Below are 25996 nucleotides of genomic sequence, written 5' to 3' on the forward strand. Positions count from 1 at the left end.
AGGTCACCTCTAGTGCGTCTATCCGCAAATGTTGTCATGTTGTTCAGACGAAGGCGGGTCTCATAATCAGGTCGGACGATTCCATATGGAACTCTGGTATTCCATCTCTGGATGGACTCGAGAGAATTTATCTCTCCAACAAGGGCAGTCCACCATACTGGACCAGCGTATTCCATGATAGGGCGTATGTAAGACTGATATATCAGTTTACAAACTGATCTGTCAGAGCCTCGAAAGGATCTCTGAACCAAGTAGGTAAGTTGACGGGCCTTAGCTGTAATTGAAGCAACATGGGTGGACCAGCTCAGATCGCTAGTTATGGTCAAGCCCAAATCACATTGACTGGTGACAGGAGAGATACAATAATCGTCAATTACATAGGACAGTCGCGGATTATTTCTGCCCATATGCAGCACATGACATTTGTCTAGGTTTAGTGGAAGCAACCATTCCCGACACCAAGCGGACAGTTTGTCAAGATCCCGCTGGAGAGTTGTAGGGTTGAGAAGGGGAAAATTATAAATCTTGTTCGAACATTCCAACAATCGTCGTAAAAAATGGGATGAAATGGGGAAACATCATAGCACTTTTTCAACATAACTAACCTAAGCACTTTAAAGAAACTGCCTCGATATTCTACATTTTTCTTCTCCCTAAATTGCAGGATTCAATAATTATGATTCTTTCAAAAATGACCTGATACATCTAATCCGATGAAATTGGTACTGAAAACTTTATTGTCCAGTCATATGTTTATGTTTTGTTTCGTTTTTGCGATGCTAGAGTCAGCTTCCTCAGTCCCGTACTTGAAATTCAATGAAACTTTGTCGAAATTCTAACGTACAGTTTCATAATCAAATTAAAATTCACTTTAAGCTTAAAGCTTCATTTATTGTCATTTTTAGTAGGGTTAAAGGAAGCTTTAAAATTAAAGCGACAAACGGCCGGTTTCATAATCAATTTTAAAGTCCCTTTAACTCTAAAGCTTCCTTTAGCTCGACATCTTGATTTCATAATAGATTTCAGCTTCCTAAAGCCGCTTTAAATTTAAAGACCGGATTCCGTCACTTTAGCGGCTAAAGTATACTTTAAGTCATAGAATATATTATGATTCGATATAATCTGTGCTTCAGCTCATTTGAAATTTGAATTATTTCATTTCGTATTGATAATTCTTCACATATCTGAATAAAGCTATATTCAAAATATACCAGAATTAAATAAAAAGATGGAAAATTTTGAGACTACTAGTTCAGATTCATCTGATCAAGAGGTTCGATCTATCAGACGAAAAAAAGTTTATCGCAAACGAGTAGATCTACAAAAATATGATGATATCGATTTCTTCGACAGATTTCGCTTGAAGAAAGAAACTGTTTTGCATTTACTGCAAGAAATAGAGGATGCTATAAAGATGCCTACAAATAGGTACGTACAAAATAAAGAATATGTTACTTACCCTCGCATAGTTCGGGAAAGTGGTACGTTAGAAACTGGAATGAATGAAAAAAAAAAAAGGGCTTTGGAGGAAATAATTTTCCAAAAGTATGCCTAAAATATCACTTTACCCACTAGTTAGGAAAATAACTGTAATTTCTTCCAGGGGCGGCTGTATTACACCAATACAACAACTTCTGCTAACGCTGCGATTTTATGCTACTGGTAATATGTTAATTACCGTAGCAGACTTTATGGGTGTTTCAGAAGCATCTGCCAGTAGAATTGTAAAAAGGGTATCCAGAGCAATAGCCTCCAGGAGCCAAAAATATATAAAAATGCCTGAAACAGAAGCCGAAATGGAAGAAATAGCCGAAAACTTTTATAAGATTGCTTCTTTCCCCCGAGTGATTGGAGCTATCGACTGCACACTCATCAGAATAGATTCACCAGGTGGTAATGATGCAGAAATTTTTCGATGCAGAAAATCGTTTTTTGCATTGAATGTGCAAACCGTAAGTGATGCCAAATTAAAAATTAGAAATATTGTGTGTAGGTGGCCTGGATCAGTACATGATCAAACTATTTTCAACAATTCATTGCTGAAATATAATTTTGAGAACAATGCATTTGGTTCCTACATTTTAATTGGTGACAGTGGATATGCATTGAAAAAATACCTCATGACAAAACTGCAGCAACCAAGAACACCTGCTGAAAATTTATACAATGAATCGATCATTAGAACCAGGAATACTGTGGAAAGACAGTATGGAGTATGGAAACGTAGGTTTCCAGTTCTGAAATTTGGGATGAGGCTGCAATTAGATACAATACGACTGATTATAGTTGCAACTGCAGTGCTGCACAACATAGCCATCGATATGAATGACATATTCACTATTGAAAATTTTGAAGAAGAGGAGTTGGAAGATAATCCACAACTTTTTGCAAATGCAGTTAATGGGGAATATGTGAGAAATTTACTCATTTCACAGCATTTTGCTAGATTATAATATTAAAATAAATAATAAATGTTGAATAAAAATAAACTGTTCAAAGATTAGCTTTATTTAATTCTTTTTTTTTTATTTCAATATCCAAATCTAACGCAATTAACTTGCGCCGATGTTCTTCTTTTGCCCTTTCCTCTGCCTCGATGAGAAGTTCCAACTTTTTCTTGTAATATTTTTCCCGAGCACTCTCCTCATTCCTGTTAGGGTTAATCTTACCTTTCTTTAATTTTGAACAGGTTTTCCCTCTCAAATTTTTCGGTGTATAGGAAGTCCAGTTTCTTCCTTCTGGCTCATTCAACTTGTGGAAAAAAATTTGTTAGGTATGCATAAAATCAAGAATATTCAGCTTACCACTATATCGGGAGAAGGGGATTTATAGGTGGCATTACTTGCGTTTTCTGTTATTTGTTCATCCTGAAAATATCATGCATATTTGTTACTTCAATATTACATACTTACAACTCATTATCCCTCATAGACGTGGTGATATATATTTTCAGGCCCATGTTATCCTTACATGTGAGGAAGCTTGCTTAATGCATACATCGCTTAGAATTTTGATTTCCTCTGTATGGTTCTGAAATAACATGTGAATATATAAAGAAGGAATTATTGAAGTTATGCACAAATTACTATGTCTTTTGAATCCAGCAATTGATTCTCCTCCTTGTCTGAAATTGGTATCTGAAATGTAAATTATATAGAAATTAAAATTTTGAACTGAGTGCCACTCTAATGCCCAACGGATTCTTCCATATTGATCAAAAATGGCCTCAAACGATTGAGTTGGACTCATTGATGAAGAATTTGTGGTCAAATTTAATCCTGTCCATAACATATGTACCTATACAAGTAATGAAAATAAAAACATTTGTATAAGATTTTGAAAGTTATGATGATCTGAAATTCTGCGAACAAAGCAAGTAACGGCATTACAAATAAGTAATGTCATTATTAAGGGATGCTTTACCCATATTGGATCGCATATTGCTGCGTCACTGTCTGTTAGGGCTGGAAAGCCCACAACAGTTTTGAAATTTATTATATCTAATATTATTTCCGTTATAGGGTCTAACACTTTAACGGAAGGGCCTCCACCAGTCCCATATAAATAGCTTTTTTGTTGAGCCACCTCTTTTCGGGCCTTTGTTTTCAAATTGTCGAATTTGGCCTTCAACTGCTGTAAACTTCTGTAGTGGAAATTTTTAGCATTGAAGCCATCTTCGACTTTCTTCCATGCTTCTTCCTGAAAGAAAAATCATTGCTCAAATTCGATTTTATATAGGATATTTAATTCTTACTTTTTCAACGTTCGAAGTTTTATTTGTTGTCTTGCATTCGATTATATTTTTGTACTTGAGTACTTCATTTGCCAGCAAGAGTTCCTCTTCTTTAGAAAAATTTGAAGAGCGAACTCTTTTACCATTTTGATTTATTTCCATCATCTTCAATTTTTCAAAATAGGAGAATAGTTATAACTGAGACACTTTTAACGTAAACACAAACAATGTCGGAAGGAAAATAGAGGTTAAATATGGCGTTACTCTCAATTTTAGGTCAAATGAATCACATTCAGTAATGCCAACATACGACATTTTGCCTAAAGACAGCTTTAAGTAAAGTCCCTTTAAGTTTCATTATGAAATTGACTAGTTTTTTAAAGTAGACTTTAGCTTAAAGAGTACTTCAACTAAAGAGCACTTTAGTGGTTTATTATGAAACCGGCCGTTAAGGTTTGATTATGAAACCGGCCGTAAGGGTTGTATCTCAGCCATCTTGGATATTTTATGCAGACAATTTTTGGTTAAACGACTTATTTTGATGAGTTCTACCTTCTATCAAAAAAAGCCTCACATTTGAAAACACTGATGGCACGCTTGCCATCTATTGGTCAATAAGATTCGACAAGTCCATAATGATTTCATAGCTGGCAAATAAATTTTTTCAATGTTAACAAAAATAGATATATTTATTAAATGTAAACCATATCATTTTTCTCTGTGTGTATTGGCATGTATGACACAGCCTTAACAACAGCTAGCGTCCACCACAAAGGTATTCTTGGCGATATATTCCATATAATTTCTTCATGGTATCACTTGATCCTGGGTCGTGATTTTAAAGCCCTCTGTCTCGGGAAACAACCTTCTGGACGTCAACCAGTAGTTCAAAGGAGATATATCAACGTAATCATGGTTGACCTCATTCTGGTGCCTTCCATGCAAATAGGTTTGATAATCAGTTTAAGCATTTAGCTTTGTGTAGATTGTTCGGCGATTTCTTAGTGATCCTGTTGCAGCTTTGACTGATTAGAATTATCAACATCACCAAATACTCGATGAATTGCGCAGCCTTGTGCAGGAAGTATTCTCGACGTCATTCTTGAGACATAGGGCTGAAAATCATCAATTCATTGATCCCAAGGTGTCGGGACAGCTGAGCGTATTATTAACATAATTATTATCAAATCAAACTGTCATAAAAAAAAGAAAAATCGATATGTATGACATATCAATTAAATTAAATTTTTAATGAGCATAGTGAAGACGGTGACATCAAAGACAGTAACGACCCCCCTTTCTCAACAGCTGAAGTGAGAAAGATCCATTAACGAAAAAAAATACACCGACATCTTGTTAATGCAGTCCTGTTAGGCTGAAAGATAATTAGAAAGAATTCCTCCTGAGTTTTCGCCAATTTCGAGTGTTTTATTAAGAGGTTTGCATCAATCTACGGATGTTTTTCTTCCGCGTCGGTGAAAATGGAAATTACGTAACTGAGAAAATGGAAAATAACTTTTGTTACCTTTAGTCAGGCAGGGTTTTTTACATTCGAAGAGTGGGGTTATGCTTCTCTGCTGTATTATATTACTGGGAATAAGGTTACAAGGGTTACATTACCTTATACATCATATTTTTAATAAGTATTAATAATAGATTATGATCTAAGGATCTCAGTAGAGTCTCATGTGCTTTGAATACCTGCGAACTTGTGGAGCTTGCCTAGTGACACCTGGGCAGATATCAGGTGGCAAAGGTAACTAAAAATAAGTGTTACTCAACTTATTTTCACATGGCTGATTTTTATATGTGTATTAAAGAATATTTTTCTGAAGTTATATTATGAGTGGCAGACACTTTGCATGGGCTAAAACTCTGGCCGGACGCCTTGAAGCTGCACAAGAGATAAATGAACTTTACTTATTTTCACATGTCCGATATTTAAATATGTCATCGAAGTAACTATAAAAAAAGTTTATTATTTTAATTTAATTATTTATTCCATTTTGACGTTTATACACGACATAACTCAACCCATAGAAACAAGGGTAAGTTGACGTTTATCCATTCAGTGAAATAAATTTTGTTTTACTCACAAGTATTAAATAACATGAACTTGACTAGATAAACGTCATCTTGATCTTGTCGCTATGGATTGAATAATGCCCTAGCAACAATCAATCGAAGCGATACCTTTCATGTCATTTCATAAATTAGATAGTTCTCTCGAAAGTGTTATCATTCGAATCCTAATCGAAATGGAATAAAATTTTGTATACAACACGTGAGTCTAAAATGTTTATTCTTTCGAAGAAATAAACCTACTCGCCCTTCGGGCTCGTGGGTTAAACTTTCTTCTCATGAATAAACATTCATTTAACTCACTTGTGGTATAAATAACTATTGAACATATATAACAATCAGCCATGTGAAAATAAGTTACGTAACATTTATTTTTAGTTACCTTCGCCACCTGATATTTGCCCAGTTGTCACTAGGCAAGCTCCACAAGTTCGTAGGTATTCAAAGCACACTCTATTGAGATCCTTAAGTTTCATCTGTGTGAAAATAAGTTATGTCTGGTCTCTCTGGGATCTTGGACTATTTAGTTAATACTGAGATTTGTCTATAATTGCTGAATATGTCACATTTTCGAGATATTTGTTATAACTAATATTATGGTGATTTGAAACGAAAGGGGCATCCAGAAGCTGAAGATAGGTACTATACGTTATTAATTGTATTAAAAGGTTTTACTTTTAATAGTCAGTTTAAAATGCCAAAAGTCAAAACTTACGTCAGAAATCAAAAATTTATATGAGGTTTTCATTATAATTCAATTCAATCAGTTCATCATCTTGATGAGCCAGAAATTTTTTTATTCGTCAAACAGAAAAAAATTAAAAAATTGTTTCATTAAAGAACAAATGTTCATTCATGTTATTCCCTTTCCGAGGTGAAATGATTTTTTCAATGAATTTCGACATGAAATTTTTTCTAGAAAAGTCTCGCCATTTTGAATGAGGTACGATACATAATGGAGTTATGAAAACATTCGTCCCCATCTGCTTGAAATAATAATTAATCCATGAGGGAGGAAATTTTAGCATAAGAGACTTGAATGGGATGAACAATATATTAGATTTGGGGCTCAGCTGAATTGAAGCATCCTTCAATATCGAATATGAGTATGGGAAATTCTTCACTGCCCCCATTGAATTGATCCACCACAATGGGGGCAATCTCAGCGTTATATCATAATAAAGTGCTGCTTCCGGTTATTCCTCGAAAGAGACCTCACGTTTTCAATAGACCTGTCAATTTCTCCTTTCTACTGGTGCTTTTGTTGGATACAAGGCACGTATTAAGTTCGATATTATGTTTTCATTCATATGCTATGATATATTACGATGCGTCGTCGTCGTGTCATAAGATGACAGTTTTTCTGATAAACATAAAGACCGGACGGAGATAGAAAATCTGCGACAATTGCCTGATATAAGTTTTTTTTCCATACGGAGTCCCAGCGCCAACGATTAAAATGAACCACCACTATTCTGTAGACGATGGAGAGCTTGTTCCCCATATTTTTTCGAATGTGTAAAACGGCTGGCCAATAAAATTGATGAAAAGTGTATCAGATTCACTAAGAAATATAAAAATTTATATTTCTTTCTGACATTCTACGATCGAGAGTATGTTCTTTTTTTTTGTTTTGAAAATTTAAGATGCCCAAGAAAATTTATTTCCCCATGCACCCATACCATCAATTTTCTTGGATGACCATTAAATTTTGGAAAAAAAAGAGGAACATGCGCTCCATCGTAATGAGAATATCGGTTCATTTTCATTGTTGGAGATGGTTTTTCTGAGTATTTTGTGATACATTCCTTTATACAACAATTTTCTTGGCCGGCCATTTTGAACTTAAAAAATGAGGAATATGCGCTTCATCGTATGAACAAAAAATTATGTTAGGATATTTTAGTCATCCCTGTATATACTTTAGCCATCAATTTCCTTGGCCGGATGTTTTGATCTGATTTACCTAACTTCTGGAAAAGGAACCCTTTAAACATTCTGAATAGAAAGAAATCGGTTCATTTGATGGTTGGGTGTGGCGTTCTAGGGCTGTCAGAATGAAACAAAATTTTTTTCTGAGTATATTGTGATACTTTATCCACCAATTTTCTTGGCCGGCCATTCTGAACTTGAAAAATGAGGAATAGGCGCTTCATCGTAGAATGAATACTTCATTTTGATCTTCGAAGCTGTAGTATGAACAAGAAATTATGTTAGGATATTTAAGTCATCCCTCTATGTACTTTAGTCACCAATTTCCTCGGCCGATCATTTTGAACTGATTAATCCTCTACTGGAGGAATTCTTGAAACATAGAAAAAACAAACAGAATATCGGTTCATTTTGATCGTTGAAGGTGGGGTTCTAGGTTCTAGGGCTGTCAGAATGAAACAAAATTTTTTTTGACTACATTCTGATACATCGCTCTATACACCAAATTTCTTGGACGGTCATTCTGAACTTGAAAAACAGGAGTAATATGAGCGTCATCGAAATATGAAAATCAATAATTAAATCAGGGATTATTAAACATGATCTACAGTCCCTGGCCATATTATTAGACGCATTGATTCGATGCAAAATCTCAATATTGAATTATTAAATTGAACGTATATGTTACATATACTTCATCTGTAAATGGTTTTCACATATAATATATCATATTCAATAAAAAATATTGATTTATTGATGATTAAACATGAAATTCTAATATTTTGCTGAGCCACCCTGTGTAGCTATGAGTGCTTCATACTATCAATGCAGGATTGTTCGGTTTGCTGCATTCGAAGGTAATGATTTCATATGTGTATTATCGAAATAACGTCCGAACCTGCAGAATGCAAGAAGTCCACTGGAAGACATAGTACTGATTCATACTTAAGTACTAATACTACAACATCAAAAATAAATGCCAAATAGAACAATTTAATGAGGGTCGTAGATGAAACTAACGTTCTGTGGAAATGAAATTCAAATATTCTGCTTTTTTCTCGAGCAATACCAGTAAATATAAAAAAAATCCTCAGTGCGTCTAATAAACTGGCCAGGGACTGTATAATCCTTGGTAAGAAATGAGTCTTTTCCTTCCTTGAACATAGGTAATTATTCGGTTCGCCATACAATATTGAATAAAGGAAAATAAGTTATATATAAATCACAAGTAATATATATATAAGACTATTTCAGGATGAGTTGATTAAAAGCACAACTGAGTTTCTCTGTAAAAGAGATTCTTGAATTTATTATTTACATAATTCATTTGATATAAGTAAGTTTGGCAAAAATTTTTCCTTCAATCTGACCATTCAGAATCAAATGTTAGTTTTATCATCATGGAATTATACCAGTCCACACATGATTTCTCCAGAAACAATCTGAATATCTCAATTTTTTCCCTATCATCAGTAATTTCAAATCTATCGCATTCTTTTTCAAAAACTTCAAGCCATTGATATGAATCTGTAGTTCTACCATCATATTTTTCAAGAACAAATCTCTCGGCTGCTTGCCTCACATTCTGTTTCTTCTGTTTCTCTTGATTTTTCACCAGTTTTTCCAAGATTGCATAGGATTGCTTTCATCCAATATTTGGGTAGTGTTAGATGAACAATTGCTTATTTGTTGATTTGCTTCATCTAAGTACATATCCATGAAAACCATGTCTTCATCAAAGTAGGTTTTTTTAATATCTTCTGACTCAAATCATAACAATCGGAATAAAGGAATAAATTTTCTTTACATATATATATGCCAAAGAAATATACAGATATTCATGATCGCATATTTCAGTGACCGTGGACAAGCGCATGAAGAATCCTTCGAACAGATTGCTTCGAATTGATGAATTTTTGAAATTTATTATTGTCCGTTTTTCGTACTTTTCCGATGAAAAATTATATGTTCGATGCATTTTCCAAATTTCTACTTAAGTTTAATTTGAACTATTTTTTTCCGTAGATTTCAAAAAATCAATGAAATGGTAATTTCTCACAAAATTCTTCTTCCTCATATCATGAAAGCACAAAGATGTCGAACATTTTCCATGAGTGCTGAAATAACATAATACCCTTTATATGGCATTTATATGACATCTACATGAGCTTTAATATAATAATTTCATATATAAGCTAGATTCGTTAGTGATTTGTTTATGTGAACACATTGCCTGATGAATGTGGTGCCCGTTTGTCCATTGTAACGTACATAGGCAATACTTGTTGATCGAAAGGTGGAGAAAAGTAATCTGAGAAATTACTGAGCCTTACTCGAATAGACCAAGGGTCAACCCTTCAAATCCTCCTATAATCCACCTCACATAATCCTCACACGTTTCATCAAATTTTCTCTCCCCTATCTTGCAACATTTTCGGTTGCCTCAACACCATAAATTAGTGTTCTTCCTTGAAGCCCTTCAAATTGTCACCGGATTAGCTCCACACCACAAATGTCTATTATCTAGTTTATATTCTCGAGTCTAATAGAGTCGCTAACAATTTTGCACGGAGAATTCAACACGTTGTTCGCCTGCTGAGCGCGCGTTGGCGACTTCAGCGACAGCTATCAGTAGTATGTGAAAACTGAGACGTCTGGCGCCACGGTCTTAGGGGTTTTATTGATGTAGACTCTGCGGAGGGAACTACCTCTTCAATTTGATAAATATACTAGGCCTGTTGGGACTCACATGTCAATGGCGGTGATTTTTCCATAGAAAAAAGTTTGGTGAAATAGCTATCTGGATGTCCCACATCCATATTATCTGTCGATACAGTGATATCGATTTAAATATTCGCCACTATTCGAAAATGCCAAAACTTTGATGAATAGGATACTGATCAATACATTTCAAAGCTTTAGTGCACAAAGTGAAAGAAGTTAAATATTATTGTTATAAGTAGAGATGTGAGATGTCCCTGAAGGTTTCAACTCAATAAATTTGTTCAGGCACAGTTATATACCTACAGCGCAAACATTTTCATTTGAAAGAGTATATTTTTTTTCAATACGATTTCCCTCTATTCACTACCGCAGGACCTCTTTGTGTTGACCACCTGTACAAATTTCATTTAAAAGTAATATCACAATCAGTAGTTATCGACAAGGGTATTTTCAGCACCCTAGTCACCCTGTATCTCCATAACAGTTGCGTTCAGACCTGAAATATTCTAACGGCCGTTTTCAATAATCCTGTCTATCCATTGTTTCAGTTACTGAAGATAGAAAATGCATGTGATTTCGTTTCTATGATCTATCTGTAGATATATTTTAGAATGGTTACCAATCGTCAGTGAAACGATGGATAGATAGGTTTATGGAAAACGACCGTAAGTCCACGAGACTTATCCCACACGTAAGCGTGGGACTGACTACTGTCTGGGCACCATGTATAATGAAATTTTCGAAATTATATTACTGTTTATGGGATTTCTATCATAATTTCGTAAGATTTTTATTGGAGTCAACAAAATAAAACTATTTCGACGCATACCGCAATGCAAAAATTATTCATGTGTATCCTGTAGATTAGTTGTATATTAATAGTAATTAGCAGTGACGTAGCCAGTTTGTTCATATGACACATATTTGTCAATTTATTTGGCGAAATAATATGGAATATCGTTTATGTTTTATAACTCCTTTCTTTTAAGGTCTCACCAACTGCCAGTTGGGCGCATCGTTAATTTTTACCTAGAACATTAAACACGTAAGAAGTCTGAAGAAAACTTCTGAGGCTGAACAATTGGTTAGGAGAACATTGGCAAATAAAACGGCTTCACAAGGGGGTTCTTATCGTCCCTACTGCTGAGCACCTAATTTATATCATTTATTCTGAAGAAAGCGATTAAACATGTTTTCTGGCAACCCGCATTAATCACTCTCCGAATGTGATCGGGAGCTTGCTATTTTCTGTAGAAACCGTGTGAAATTAGTAGTCATCTCTGATGGTATTGAATAGACGTTTGCTATACCGAAAAATAAAAAATAAAAAAAAGCAAGATTTTTAGTCGTAATAATAGGAATTTCACTCTTGTGTGAAAATTAAAAAAATAGTCGTGAAGATTTTCGTGAAAAACTCATTTCCCAAAAGGGTGTCCCTTTTTGAAAGATCCACTGAAATCTTAGTCGTACAATCTCAATTATAATAATACTAGGTACATCATAATATTTAATCAAGAACCATTATAAAACTTTTGTGGTTTTTTATTCACAGCTCTCCGACTATAAAATACTAGATTGACAACTTAGTTGATTTTGGAGTATGTTTGGCCATGATGGCATGTCCCCCATGCAATCATTCCCAAATCCCAAAATTTTAATTATTGACAACCAAACCAAACGAAGGTAAAATGTAAGTCAAAAGTTCAATTCAATTCATGATATTTTCCGAACATTTTTCCTCATTCTTGAATTTGTACGTAATTTCTAAAATAAGGTTTGAATTTTATTGAAGTTATTGTTGTTCTATTTCAGAAACCTGATGTAGACTTCCGAAGAGAGTTGAAACTATTCAGCCTTTTTCATAACAGAGGGGTATTGTGAATAAAATCTTTGATCTAGAACCTGTGAAAACTCACTGAGTTTCGGCACAGTCTGAGTCTCATCATCATTCATTATGGAAAAAAATAAGTATCCTCCAACTGAGGTAAAAAAATCTGTTATCATGTAAAACCTCATGTTAGGTAAAAACCAAATGTTACCTACGAAATTGTCATGACATTTATCGATGATTCTTTATGAAGGCCGAAATTGGGCGTTATTCGAACCATGGGCGAATATTATAGAGGAGAAAGATGGGAAACGAAGCGACTAAAGTGATGTGAGCACCATCTGTATTTCAAATGTATTACAAAGCCCCTGAGGCTGGTAAAAATATCAGCTCGGGGCCATTCGCAAAAATCTATGAGCTTTTGTAAGATTTCAGATGGCCATTTTGATCCAAAAAGTTTTGAATAGAATAGAATAGAATAGAATAGAATAGAGTTTATTCAGCAACGCATTACAGATAAACCCGAAATTACAGCTGTGGAGTATTCACTCGGAGGTGAACGACTGTGTACAGCAAAAAATAAATCTTATTCTATACGGTTATGAACAAATCAACAATAATTTTGTCTTATTTTTCCTTTTTTTTAATATTAATACCTAACTGATATAAATTACGTTTATTTATGATTATGATAAAAAAAAAAAAAAAACTTTGACTTTATTTGGTGCCTTGACTCGTTATAAGATATATTTGTCTGAGTTAGTGATTTTTCATGTGAATTTTTCCTCTTTCCTTTCCATTTTCTCGTCTTAATCGGTTTTATTATCCTCTTCGGCTTCAATCATCCGGTCCTGGAATTTATCATATTGTTTATGAAATCTCGATTTCCTTCAATCATCCATCTCTTTACATCTTTACTGAATTTAGATTTATTTTTGTTTTTTTTTATACCTTCCGGTATAACGGAGTATATTCTTGGAGCTAAATATGAACTACACCTCTGTCCAATTCTTTTTTCTGCTCTCTTTGTTTTGTAGTTATTTTCTTCTGCTCTAGTTGGGTATTTATGTTCTCTCTTTGTGATGGAAATTTTATTTTTCTGAATATTGATGAGAATTCTGTGAGCAAAGATTAATCTTAAGTCAAGTGCTTTAGATATCTGGAATATTTTCTCGCTAGAGAATGTGATTCTTTTTCCGTACATAACTTTTAGTATACATTTTTGTAGTGTATCAATACTTTTTTTGTGCCGGTCTAGAACACCCCCCCATCCTATTATACCATATGTGAGCTGAGGAACTACTAATGCATCATATATCATTTTTAGGTGTTCAACAGAATTTATGCTTTCTTTTATGAATTTGAATCTATAAAGGATGCCTCTCAGTTTTCTCGAGATATATGACGTATGTTCATCCCATCTGAGGTTTTCATCGATAATTATTCCTAGATATTTTGTTGCCTGTGTTTTCGCAATATTCATTTGAGGATCTATTTCTAAATCTCCTAAATTCGGAGTTCCTTTTCTATTTGAGGTAAATGTTAGGTATTTAGTCTTGCTTGTATTAACTGTAAGTTTATTTATCCTAAACCATTTAACCAGCTCCTTAAATTCATTTGATGCTTGTCTTTTCAGGCTTTCCCATGTTTCATCTTGAAACAAAATCAGCAAGTCATCTGCGAAACCAATAATCTGTCCTCCACTGTCCATTTCGAAGATACCATTCAAATACAGAATGAACAAAAGCGGTCCGAGCACAGTTCCCTGTGGCACTCCATAGTTAATCTGACATTTCTTGCTGTATTTATCATTTAAATTCACTATTTGAGTTCTATCCGACAAGTAACTTTTAAGGAGATCCAGCATTTTACCTCGAAAACCATACCTTTCGAGTTTCTCTAACAGCTTGTCATGGGTGACGGTATCGAATGCTTTTGCCAGATCTATTACAATTGCCAGAGTTGGAATTTTTTTGTCCATGTTTTCATATATTTTCGCTGTTGCTTTCTGTATAGCGTCTTCGGTCGACATACCTGAACGAAACCCGAACTTTTATCAATCTTTCAAGGATTTTAGCTATATTGGAAATTAGAGTAATTGGTCTATAGTTTACCATACGACTTCTATCACCACCTTTGAATAAGGGTTTAACTACTCCTAATTTCAGTATATTTGGGAAACAGGCCTTTTCAAAGATCTTATTTATTATGTAAGTAAGTGGCTCAGATATTTCTTTTTGTATTTCCTTTAAAGTTTCTGCTCTTATACCATCATGTCCGCCTGATTTTTTCGATTTGAGACTTTTTATAGTTTTCACTACCTCTTCTTTATCGGTTGGTAGCAAGAAGAATGTTTTATCTACATATTTGTTTCTTTCTGTGAAATCGTTTGGCACAGATATTTTATTAGCGTAATTTTCTCCTATTTTACTGAAGTATTCATTGAAATGCTCGCACATCTCCTGACTACTCTCGATCTTTACGTTATCATCAGTTTCGATGTAATTTATATTTGTTTTTGATTTGCCATCATTAGTTATTTTATTTACGCAATTCCATAGTGCCTTTGAATCATTCACGTTTGCTTTTATGTTTTTTTCAAAATATTTTGTTTTGGCTTCCCTTATAAGTTTATGTAATCTATTTTTTGCTCTGGAGTAATCATTTTTTAATTGAATATTTTTTGGATCTTTTTTCGTTTCATTATATAAATTCTGTTTATTTTTTATTTTATCCAAAATTTTTGTGGTGATATATTCTTTTCTAATTCGCTCACCTTTTTTTATATTTATGGTAGTGGTACTCTCGTTCGTGAATTTTTGTAATATATCAATGAATGCTTGATTCTTGTACAGATCTTTTTTATCTTGCTCCTTTTAGTTACTGATTATTACATTTTTTCTCTAATTTTTTGATGAAAACCTCAAAATATCTTTCGAAAATTATTGCATGGTGAAGAACTGTGGATCAAATAGAAGGGATTTTTTGAAATTAAGTTCTTCACTTTACTAATAGTCTAAGATGCGATATAAGAAATATGAACCCTTATGTATTATTTGATAATGACAAATGTTATAAGTTAGAAAATATGTACATTGATAGAATGATAGATAGCAAATGGGTTGCCTCGCTAAATCAGGGGCCAATGGTGTTAAACAATGTTAATTTTCATCACCTTTTTTGATCTACTACCTTCATTTGTTATTCATGAAAATCGAGCATGAGTCGATAGAATATTTCACGAGGAATCGGGAAAACATGGTTTGCCTAGTTTCCCCTACTACTCCTAAGAGGTTGCCAGGTACAATCTTGTAGACAACCGTCGTTTATATACCTACCCTCATCAGTTACTTAATTGGCTTTTTTTCAAATGAAGGTTACTTTATCCCCTAGCTCACAGTATTAGGTTGCCTGTTCAAAAGTGGGGCACATCCATGGTTGCCTAGATTTTATATGTTAAGGTTTAACGCTAGCAGGGAGGGCGACCGAGAATTCAGAAAGACGATTTTTCCGATCTTTGTAGGGTGCTTCATTGATTAAATGCTGGAATTAAAACGGATTGAAAATTAACAATAATTTAAATTTTTTTTCATTCACACATTTTTTCATCAATACTATAATACAGCGATACATACCTATAAGCTTCGAATTTTATTCTGATTCTGACTCAAGAGAAGAATCCACCTCAAAATCAATATCTTCTTCGTTTTCCTTAGTTTTCAAGGTGTCAAGTATATCCAGGACTTGTGAGGGTGTTGCATTCCCTACGAAGCAGGTTGGCTTCAAATAGCCATTCAAAAACCAATCGCATTCTTCCGGGTTGAGTTTGACGCAACACTGATCAGTTGTTGTAGGTACGCGAAATTTTTTGTTTCAGTGAAATCCAGCTTGTTGGAATCAAATTTGAGTAGATGCCTCTTACCTTTTCATAAATTTATATTTGTTTTCCTTTGTTTGTCGTGTTGTAATAGTAGTCAGTTCTAACAATATTGTCCATGAAAGTATGAAGGGCCAATGAATTTTGAATACTTTTTCTATAAAATGTTGACTGATTCCAGTTTGACCTGTCGTCTATTGGATTTAACATTCTCGAATGATTTTGGCTACCCCAACAACAATAAATCTATTTTCGGTTCACATCTGAGAGACGAGGAACACTGCTTTGACATTAACACCAATTGATACATCATTGTGATTTCGGGTTTAAACAGGAGGTATTAGAGGAAGTTGAAATATTCAAACATCTAAGGAACCACCAATATAACACAACACACTCAATGCAATGTTGACGAATAATATAAAAGAAACGTATAAATTATTGTCACCTAGCACACGAGCTTGAGTGAGCCTGAAGAAGATGTTTTCTTGTGTTTGTTTGTATCTGTGATCAAATTCCTACTTTGTTCTGTGTTCCACCGTTTATCTGTTTTGACGTACCACTTCTAGTCTGCATGTTTGATTTTAATTTCAATTGATACCAGTAACTACGCTTTAAACTTAATGACTGCGCCTATCATGACAATTTTGGAACCTAAAATCTCTACTCTAGTTATTTGTTTATCGATTTATTAACTTATTTGTTTATTAATGTATAAACTACAAAATTTATATTTTCTTCGTTCTAAGTTTTAGCTTATTTATATTGTAGATTATCATGGTTTGATAATGTCACCTGTATGATTGATTATATGGTTCCAGAAAATCGAAGTGTTTTCAAGACCTTTTCACTGCTTCTATACTCAAAGCTTCAAAATGGGATTCTATGAGATTACACACATTCTGCTGAATAATTTAGAATTATAAACCTTAATTCATTACATACTTGTGAATTGTGATCCATTGACGAAGTTCTCTGAAGCGATGAGTCAAAAACGCTTGGTCTGTTTTGAATAAGATACTAGGAAGAATATTGTGTGACTCTGGAGTAATGAGATCATTCCATTATGCACTGGAAGGAGTAGATTTAAGCACACTTAGGATAAGAATTGCATACTAGAAATTCAATGGTCTTTGTTTCCTACCTTCATCGCCCATAACATTCAATTCCTCTTCCCCTAGATCCTCATTTACAAAAGTTAATTCGTTCGCATAAAGCCAAATCCTTAATGAACATTAAAAGCGTTCGCTACAATTCACTTAATTGAATAAGGAAGCACTAAATGGACGATTAAATCTGATATAAAACGCAATCCGAATTTTCCTTTCTCCCAATCATCCATGAAAATTAAGCTTCAGTTGCGTCTTCCTCGGTAGCATGATCGACTATCATCCTATTCCGGAACGTGAGAAACACGAGGAGTTTCTACGGGACGTTATAAAAATTTTATTCGAGAATGTTGTTTTTACCACGCGCAGTGATAAGGTGGTCCTGTGGCAAATGCCGGAAAGTTTGAAGGAGAAGTTCGACTTTTCTCTAGGGCAAAGTGGAGAGAGCCACGAGAAGCTGTTGTCGTTACTGAAACAAACGATAAAGTATAGCGTTAAGACAGGACATCCATATTTCATAAACCAGCTTTTTTCTGGGTAAAGTAATACTTCTTTTTTCACGGCTAAACTGAAAAAACTTCCTTGTTCAACTGTTTGCTATTCGACAAAAAAGGATATTCCGTGTTTGTTGCTTTCCATCTGTGCCATCCGATACTGAAACCAAGTATGTTGATTAGCCAATAATGTACAATTTTCTCAAGAACTGAGAATAATAGGTAGGGGGACTTCGGGAGACTTACTCAGGTAGGAGACTCGAACCACCTCAAATATTTCAATTAAAATTTAGCGCTACGGGTATCGTAAATAGCTTGCGACATATTCGTAACAAGGCACAACTAGTGGCGGCTCCATTTTGGCCGTCATCAGAATAGTTCGGGAGTGAGAGGGTTGAACGTCATTTTGTTGTTAGGAACTAGGGAATAATTTTTGTTTGTTACACTGTCTGAAAAGTTTGATATGTTCGTGGTTTTATTTAGTTTTATTGCATCCATTGATTAACATTGTTTAACAAACGATGAACCTTTTTAATAATACTTGTAAAGGTTTCAAGAAAACATCTGTTGAATAGACTTAAAGGGGGTGCGGGGGACTTGACCCATGCTATGAACGGGAGACATAATCAGTGGCCCAAGTTTTTCGCAGAGAGCTCAGATAACAGTTTGCTTGAAAAAAAATTGAATGATAAAAATAAAATATATAATGTAAAAAATATACGAAGGTTCAAAAAAGTAAAAAACATATCGGAAATAAGGGAGAGTGACTATGGAATGGAAAATATATATTTCATATATACGCTGATATATCTGAGGATGAAAACTTTGACATAGACAATCGTTGGTCATTGAAAATTGTTTTCTTTAAATGTTTTTCCTGATGAACAAAGTTTTCATTTAAGGTACAAAGTTTATCTGGGTAACCGTTACTCATTGAATCAAATGAGATGATAAAAAATATAGGCTGACATTTGGAAATCTTCATTACCATTCCGAGTATTCTGATTCATTTCAACATTTTCAATTTTTTTACATGATGCCGCGGCGGTCTACTTCCAGAAACATCTTTTCTTATTGTTTCCTCCATGATTTATCACAATCTAGAATAGATATAATTAACGAACGAAGCAAGAAGCAACACTACTCGGGAAATACTGAAAGCAGCTAATTCAAAAATCGAAACCTCACAAAATTGAGGATATTTTACGTTTTTTTTTTTCAAATGTGAAAAACTTGTCGTTCAAAATCCTTACCCTGACTGCGCATAAATTTTTTGCACATTAGGCCTATTAACCCAAACAGGGCAACAATATTGAGCAGCCGAAAAAAACAAAGCTTAGGCAGCTGTTCGGAAAGTTGCATTAGCACCCAATAAAGAACCAGCTAATTTATGCAGGATTTTATTCCTAGTTTTCAAATTCAGACGCAAATTATCCAAATAAGCTATGAAATTGATCAAAGAATCGAGTTCAACTCCTAGATATTTAGAACTGATGTTATATTTCGAGAGAGATTCACCGAAAAATACACTAAATTTTCTATATTTTTGAGGATTATTCAAATGAAAACACGAAAATTCGGTTTTATTGAGGTTAGAATGCAGACACCAATCAAAAAAGTAATTCTTTTGTATATAGAGTTCTCAGAAGAAGTAGTAGGGATGTCACCAAGAGTTAAATTGAGATTCCTCGCAATAAATTTTTATTCAGTGAAAAATATCCTGATTTACCACCCACGTTGCAAAATAATATAAATATCCTGGCTGATCTTCGCTTGATACTATGCTTCTTTCCTTACTCATTTTTTGCTTACTTTTTTTTGAGAAAAATGATGAACTATAATAGCAGTTGATATTTTAGTTTCCTGATTTATTCATTAAGTTGAATCAGATTCCTCCATTTTCGAGTTAGTTTATGTTTGTTAAATATCTCTTTAACTATGACAATAAGAAAAATTCTCACGAGATGAGAGAATTTATTATAAAAATGCTTGATCAGCAATAGTTCTTTTTGAAATATTTCTATCTTACTGAGAGATGTAATGAAAAGTTTAATATCATTAGATCTACACTTCTGATGCTTTCTACGAAAAATGCTAATGTAACCCTGGCATTGAAGAGCCATTGGAAGGTTTCCAGAAATTTGAACTATATATTCATCCTTTCAAATTGTTAGTTTTGTCCGAAAAGGGAAAATTTATAAATGATGCATCAAAACACACTGATTAACCAAAATTCGAGTCTACAAATAGTGTTTTTGGAAAACTTGAATGCAGTTCAAAATATTCCCGAGTCAGATAGGTACATCAATCAGTCTTAATTGAAAGATTAATCGTGAAGCCTTTCAATGAAGTGCTCTCAGATCAGAGTGTACTCGATGGGATTCTAATTGGCTCCAGTTTATCCAATTTTATTTATTTTTAGCCATAGGAAAAATAAACAGTGAAATGTTCAGAAAAAAAATTAGTATTTTCCCTCTTCAATTAAAGCTTTGAAAATTAATGATTGACTGATGAAGCATCCAATGATTGCAGGGAATACTCCTTCTGACGAAAATGATGTATTTTTTATGAAATAACCATTTCAACTGTTTCCAAAAAAATTTATTTTAAGCACTTGAAAATGAAAATTAAAAATGGGTATTTAAAGTTTATAGCGTTTTGTGAGAATTGCACAAGCTGGCAACATCGACTGAAATATGCCTTGATAATAAAGGACAACAAATACATTATCTTGATGAGATAGACAAAGATGGCTGTCTATGAAGTCTGCGACGAACGAGGAAGGTCGTAAAATTTTATGGGATTTTTATGGCCGGTTGCAGTTGAACCTCGACAGTATGTACGCGTCTGTAGATCAACAGCTATTATTTTATAAACAAGCTGATCGGACATTGTTCTTCTCATTGTCTTGAAGACGCTGTTGCCATGTCGTAAACTCGGAACCAAGCGATTTAAATTTTATAACCCCATATCGTCGCCTTGGACGTGAATGGGTCTCTAATCCACTCAATATAAATTTCGAGTAAAACGGATTTGAACTTTTTTCGCTCTAGAAAATCATTAACGCCTAGCTTCTGACCAGTTGAAGTCTCAGCTTGCGGGATATTACTTTTTACTCCTATTGAATATTTCATATCAGCCCTGTCGAAAACAGTAGTGAAACGATCCAAGCCGCTAGGTTGTATTCACAAAAAAAAAATTGTTGCTTAGATCTCTTACCAATTTTGCTAGAACTCAACGAATAAGCTACAAATGTCTTCACTACTACAAAATTTGAGCTTTTTTGAAGTTGTCAGAACTCAGAAAACCTAAAATTATGGATTAGTCCCATTCACGTCCAAAGCGACGATATTTGAAGGATGATTTTGAATAGTTTCTGCGGTGAATTTGAAAAAATCATGAATGAAACTCATAATTATTCAGTTTAAACTTGCATATGCAGTGATAACCCAAATTGAGGAGAATTCCCTATTGCAACATTATTCCTAAATGTATTCAATTGTTTCAACGATTCATCATAAATGTATAGATGAGCAATAGTCAAACAATGAATTTCGATTATGCACGAATCCACCATAATAGTGGAAATAACATTTGGATTTGGGAAATCAAAGGTCACTTATCCAAACCAATTCAGGTTTCACCATGTACATCAAAAGGAGAAATGGAGTTAATCTCCAGTATACGTCTGAGCAATTTCGAATTTGAAAGAATCAATAAGCAATTTCGAGCGTAGTTGGGCCGAGTCGAAAATTCATTGCTTTCATACATAAGTTATGTCTTCGAAAATTGGAAATTCATGAGAGCCTGCTCCATAATGAGCCGGAGCTGTTTCATCTCGGATATCCTCGGCTAGTGGAGTTCTCCGAAAGGGCGAAAATATTTATCGAGAATGCAAATAAACCGAATTAATTTTCAATTTGAGAGCCAGATGATGGCCTACCTAATTTTTCCCTATAAGGTTGAAATATTGATTACGTGGCCGTTATCTTTAGGGTTGCCTCCTAATTTTCTGCAGCATTCAGGAGTGACGCAAATTGAAATCATATTTGATGAATTATACGCATATTTTTTGGGCTTCTATTAATTCGCAAAATGTTGAGAGATTCCTTATTTTTGAGTATCTCATTCGAGAAATTTATTATTTAATTTCAGGTTAGATCCTTATGGTCTCGCTGGACAATGGTTGACAGATGCGTTGAACGCAAGCGTTTATACTTATGAAGTAGCACCTGTTTTCACGCTTATGGAGGAAGCTTTGATCAAAGAAGTGTGCAGCATGATTGGTCCCTTGTGGCAGGATGGAATTTTTTGCCCTGGAGGATCTACAGCTAACGGAATGGCTATAAATTTAGCTCGGTTCAGCAGGTTTCCGAGTGTGAAGGTAAGAATAGTTTATATCGAATGATTCCCAAGTTTTTTGATACCATATTCTTTATCGAAGATCATCAGGCTTCTTTTTCATTCAATTCTATTTGGTTTTACTATTTCACGAATAATTATTATTCAAATTAAATAGGAGTATAATTCAAAAGAACACCGTAAACCTCATCATTCCCACGAAAAACTTATTCTCTTTGAATTTTCTGAATTTTTGGAATATTTTGGATGTTGCCCTCCGGCACAAAAACATGCTTTCAGTTTTCGAGATACATACGCTATGGAAGATGAAAAGTGAATCGTTGTCCTCAGAATTTCTTCAACTGGAGGATTGACAAAAGGCCTATGCCTATATTCCTTCTAGTAATACTGAGCCCCAGAGATGGTACAATGTCCTTTTGTATCTTCTATAATTTTTCGCTAGTGCTCTATTGATGAGCAAAGGAAAATCCTATTCGATCCGTTTTAAACCGCCCATTGTGAATTCTCTAATGAGAATTCACCACGAATGAATCCCATAATCCATACCTATTATAGTTAATTGATATTTTTTCATAAGGATTGTTTCGGTTATTGGGTTTCCCCACGCTTTTTAATTCGTTCCCGCTAAAATTTTCTCGTCGAAACCGGCATTCTCTGCGTTGTCTTGCAATAATGGCGAAGCACACTTTGATCAGGTGAACAGGACTTTCCTCTTCTTTTACCTACAGAATCTTCACTCGTCAGTTTCTGATATGCCCATTGTCATCTATGGAGGTCATCAAGGGGGGCAACATAAAAATTATTGAAAAAAAAAGGGCGTCAATGATTGTCGTAGGAGACTTCAGTATTCCGTTTATTTCTATTTCGGTGTTTATATTCATTGATGGGAGCCCAGTGAATTTTTTTTCTAAGTGAGGGGAGGGCTGTGTGTTGTGCTATGAGATTTTCCACTTCAAAATATTTTTTATAACTTCCACAACATAGGGTAATGTAAAATAATACTCTTTTCGAAACAATTCACATTCTATGAAACAATACCTACAAAAATATAAAAAATATGGAGAACGGAATGAAATAAATATAATAATAGCTATTAAAAATAGAAGAATCAGCGAGTAATAACGAAATAAAAAAATACAAATAGGCGCTCAATAAAACGATGTTTATGAAAATAATAAATGAATAATAATGAATCTTGAAATATATCCTGAATGACGCAAACAGAAAAGTTTAAAACTAGACACTAAAATATGATTCAAAATTACACAGTATTGCTCCAGATTGTAAAAACAACAAATATATTATCAAAATTAACAAATCCTAAATTGAAAAAAAAAAACAAATAAAATCATTATAAATCTGGAAACAAAATACTTAATCGTAATACCACAGAGTAGGAATATTTTATTCTAAATTAAAAACCAGTCTTTTGTTACTCTTACAAAATTCGTCTAATATTAAATTTGAAAAATTAGTAATATCAGTATCCGATTTCGATGAATACTCAACACTGCCAAACCAACAAGTCGTTCTGGTCCCATTGTAGCTCTTATTCAGGTTTTTAATTCTTCGCAAAGTGCTGAAACTACGCTCTATAGTACAAGTAGTAGGTATATGGAAATGTAAGGATAAGCATAAGGCATTCTTTGAAAGCAGAAAAAAATTTACATTGTCCAATAAGATCTTCTATTTTTATGTTTTCATCTCGGTTTTCATCCATTTGTTTTAGATAAGTAAATAAGTACTCATTCCAATTGTCAAACTCACTTTCTAAATTTTCAATATTATAGATATGGCCGACCTTAAATGCGAAAGATTCAATAGTAATTTTGAATTCTTTGTCAAAATATTGAACAAAGAAGAAAGCATTTCATGTTCTTTTGAGAATCTCGTTTAAGGGCTGTAATCAGATGATCTAAATATGGGATGAATACAGATTTTGTGGAGTAGTCTTCAGCTGAATATGCTTCATAATTAGATCTGTACATTTGTCTACCGCTAATTCGTGGTTTTCCAATCTCTATATTGAGACTCTGAGCAAGAGATGATGCTTTGGAAAAAATTTCTGTGAAGCATACATCATCAGAGCGATGTTTTCCACATGGCCAAATATCACAAAAACTTTATAATTTGTAGCCTATGTGTTATTCTGATAGATAAGCAATATTCCAGTGAAGTTTCATCTGAATCCGTTCAGCAGTTTTTACGCGAAAGAGTATCAAACATCCAAATATTCTCACAAACTTTCGCATTTATAATATCAGTAGTACAATATAGTAATTCCATTATCGTTTGGATTCAGAAAATAATATTAAAGGTGTTGTGCTGAAAAACAATAAGGCGGTCAGGAATCTCAGGGGTGGCCATGCCCCCCCCCCCATGCAAGCGCCCATGGAGCAGTTTTAAAATTCCGGAAGAACTCTGTTTGAAGATGTAAGCCTACATTGCTTTGGTAACTTACTGATTCCGCTGTGTTTATGTGGGCAAATTGAATTTTGAAAATTCGATTATTTAATAGTCAGAAATTCAGAAATACTTGAATTATCAGTTTTTGTTGAGTAGGTACCAGCATAAGCATCAAAGTCTTAATTGCATTCGAAATTTTGTACAAGACTTCGTGTCGGTAGATTTACAAAACAAAAATGTTCAACTTTTATAAACAAAAAATTTTCATCAGTCAGCTTCTCAATTAGGGAAATTATGAATAAAAAACTGAAAAACATAGCTCGCACTTTCATTCATGTTTAATTAATAAAAACTTTATTAGGCAAATGGACAATTTTTATTTCTGTGAATTTTCACCTGCGTTTCTGCACTATTCCAGCCTTTGTCAAGGTTGAAAACTATATTGACGTGAACATGACAAACTCACTGAATTACGACAAGCACACATAAAAACAATATTGTAGTCATCCAAATATAAAAAATTGATGTGAAAGACAAATTCCTGTAAAATCACATGTTACTTACAATATTTTTCCTGCCGCCTAACTTTCGCTACTCGTTTCCGTTTTTCGAATTTGAAATACACACTAATTTTATACGACAAGCGCTAAAATACCAAATTATTGAAATCCGCAAAATATTCCAGAAATTAGAATGTGAAAAGAAAACATTCCGAAAAAGCTGAACCTTCAATACTTGTTTTGTAAAGTATCTTTCGATGAAATAAATCATATGTACCGAATGTTTCATTTTCAGGAAGGCTGCTGAAAAATTTTTTTCCTCAGTTACATAAGCTTTGAAGGCCGAAATGAATAAACTAACCTGAAAATCTAAGTATATAATACGCTCCTGGACAAAAAAACCGGACAAAAAAATTTTTCACCAAATTCATTTTAAAATTCATTTTCAAGGTGTGCATCGATTTTGATCATTTTATAGCCTATTTCATCTAGTTTATCACCCAATGTCGGGTCTGCAGGAATTTCAATTGAATTTGATGGAATACAGGGTAGCACTGACAGTTGAAATTTCCTCTAAATTTCACAGTCTGTGGAAGTAATTAGTGACGCAATAATGGGTATTTAAATGAGTTTTTGAAGCCTTATCTTCTCTTAACATTTTCCTGTAATTCACGTCACTAGCTCCTTCCTGAAAGGAAACACGATTTTTCAAAGGGAACTATGCAATTTATAACATTAAGAACAATATTGAATTGATGTGGTCGACACTTGATGAAAGTCCATAATTGAACTTTAAATAGATTATACAATAAAACAGAAACAGATTTCCACAGAATGAGTTTTTAACCACGACACGTGTTTCAAGTTGGTGAAGGTAAACTGTTTTCAGTTATTTTCAGTTTACTTTCACCCACCTGAAGATACTATTGTGATAGCGAAACACGTGTCA

At 33.9% G+C, this 25996-nt stretch overlaps 3 protein-coding genes across 3 annotated transcripts in view; 2 read left to right on the forward strand and 1 right to left on the reverse strand.

The window, feature by feature from the left end:
• The first annotated feature begins 1116 nt into the window (after nucleotides 1–1116).
• LOC123307518 (putative nuclease HARBI1) lies at nucleotides 1117–2488 on the forward strand. The gene is made up of 2 exons (XM_044889863.1): nucleotides 1117–1428; nucleotides 1604–2488. The coding sequence occupies exons 1-2, from the start codon at nucleotides 1229–1231 to the stop codon at nucleotides 2451–2453; spliced, it is 1050 nt and encodes a 349-aa protein (XP_044745798.1). The 5' UTR covers nucleotides 1117–1228; the 3' UTR covers nucleotides 2454–2488.
• Nucleotides 2489–2492: 4 nt separating this feature from the next.
• LOC123307519 (myb/SANT-like DNA-binding domain-containing protein 3) lies at nucleotides 2493–4004 on the reverse strand. The gene is made up of 5 exons (XM_044889864.1): nucleotides 3755–4004; nucleotides 3424–3699; nucleotides 3087–3361; nucleotides 2805–3030; nucleotides 2493–2751 (listed from the first exon to the last, which is right to left on the reverse strand). Exons 1-3 carry the CDS (start codon nucleotides 3896–3898, stop codon nucleotides 3344–3346), a joined length of 438 nt encoding a protein of 145 aa, XP_044745799.1. The 5' UTR covers nucleotides 3899–4004; the 3' UTR covers nucleotides 2493–2751; nucleotides 2805–3030; nucleotides 3087–3343.
• Nucleotides 4005–17493: 13489 nt separating this feature from the next.
• The window catches only part of LOC123308350 (cysteine sulfinic acid decarboxylase-like), a 37637-nt gene continuing 29134 nt past the window's right edge, over nucleotides 17494–25996 (forward strand). The window contains exons 1-2 of the mRNA XM_044890965.1: nucleotides 17494–17822; nucleotides 21935–22163. Of these exons, the coding sequence (XP_044746900.1) occupies nucleotides 17554–17822; nucleotides 21935–22163 (498 nt within the window). The 5' untranslated portion in view covers nucleotides 17494–17553. The remainder of the gene's footprint in view (nucleotides 17823–21934; nucleotides 22164–25996) is intronic.

The sequence above is a fragment of the Coccinella septempunctata genome, chromosome 2 (genome assembly GCF_907165205.1).
Source record: "Coccinella septempunctata chromosome 2, icCocSept1.1, whole genome shotgun sequence".
Classification (NCBI taxonomy): Eukaryota; Metazoa; Arthropoda; class Insecta; order Coleoptera; family Coccinellidae; genus Coccinella; species Coccinella septempunctata.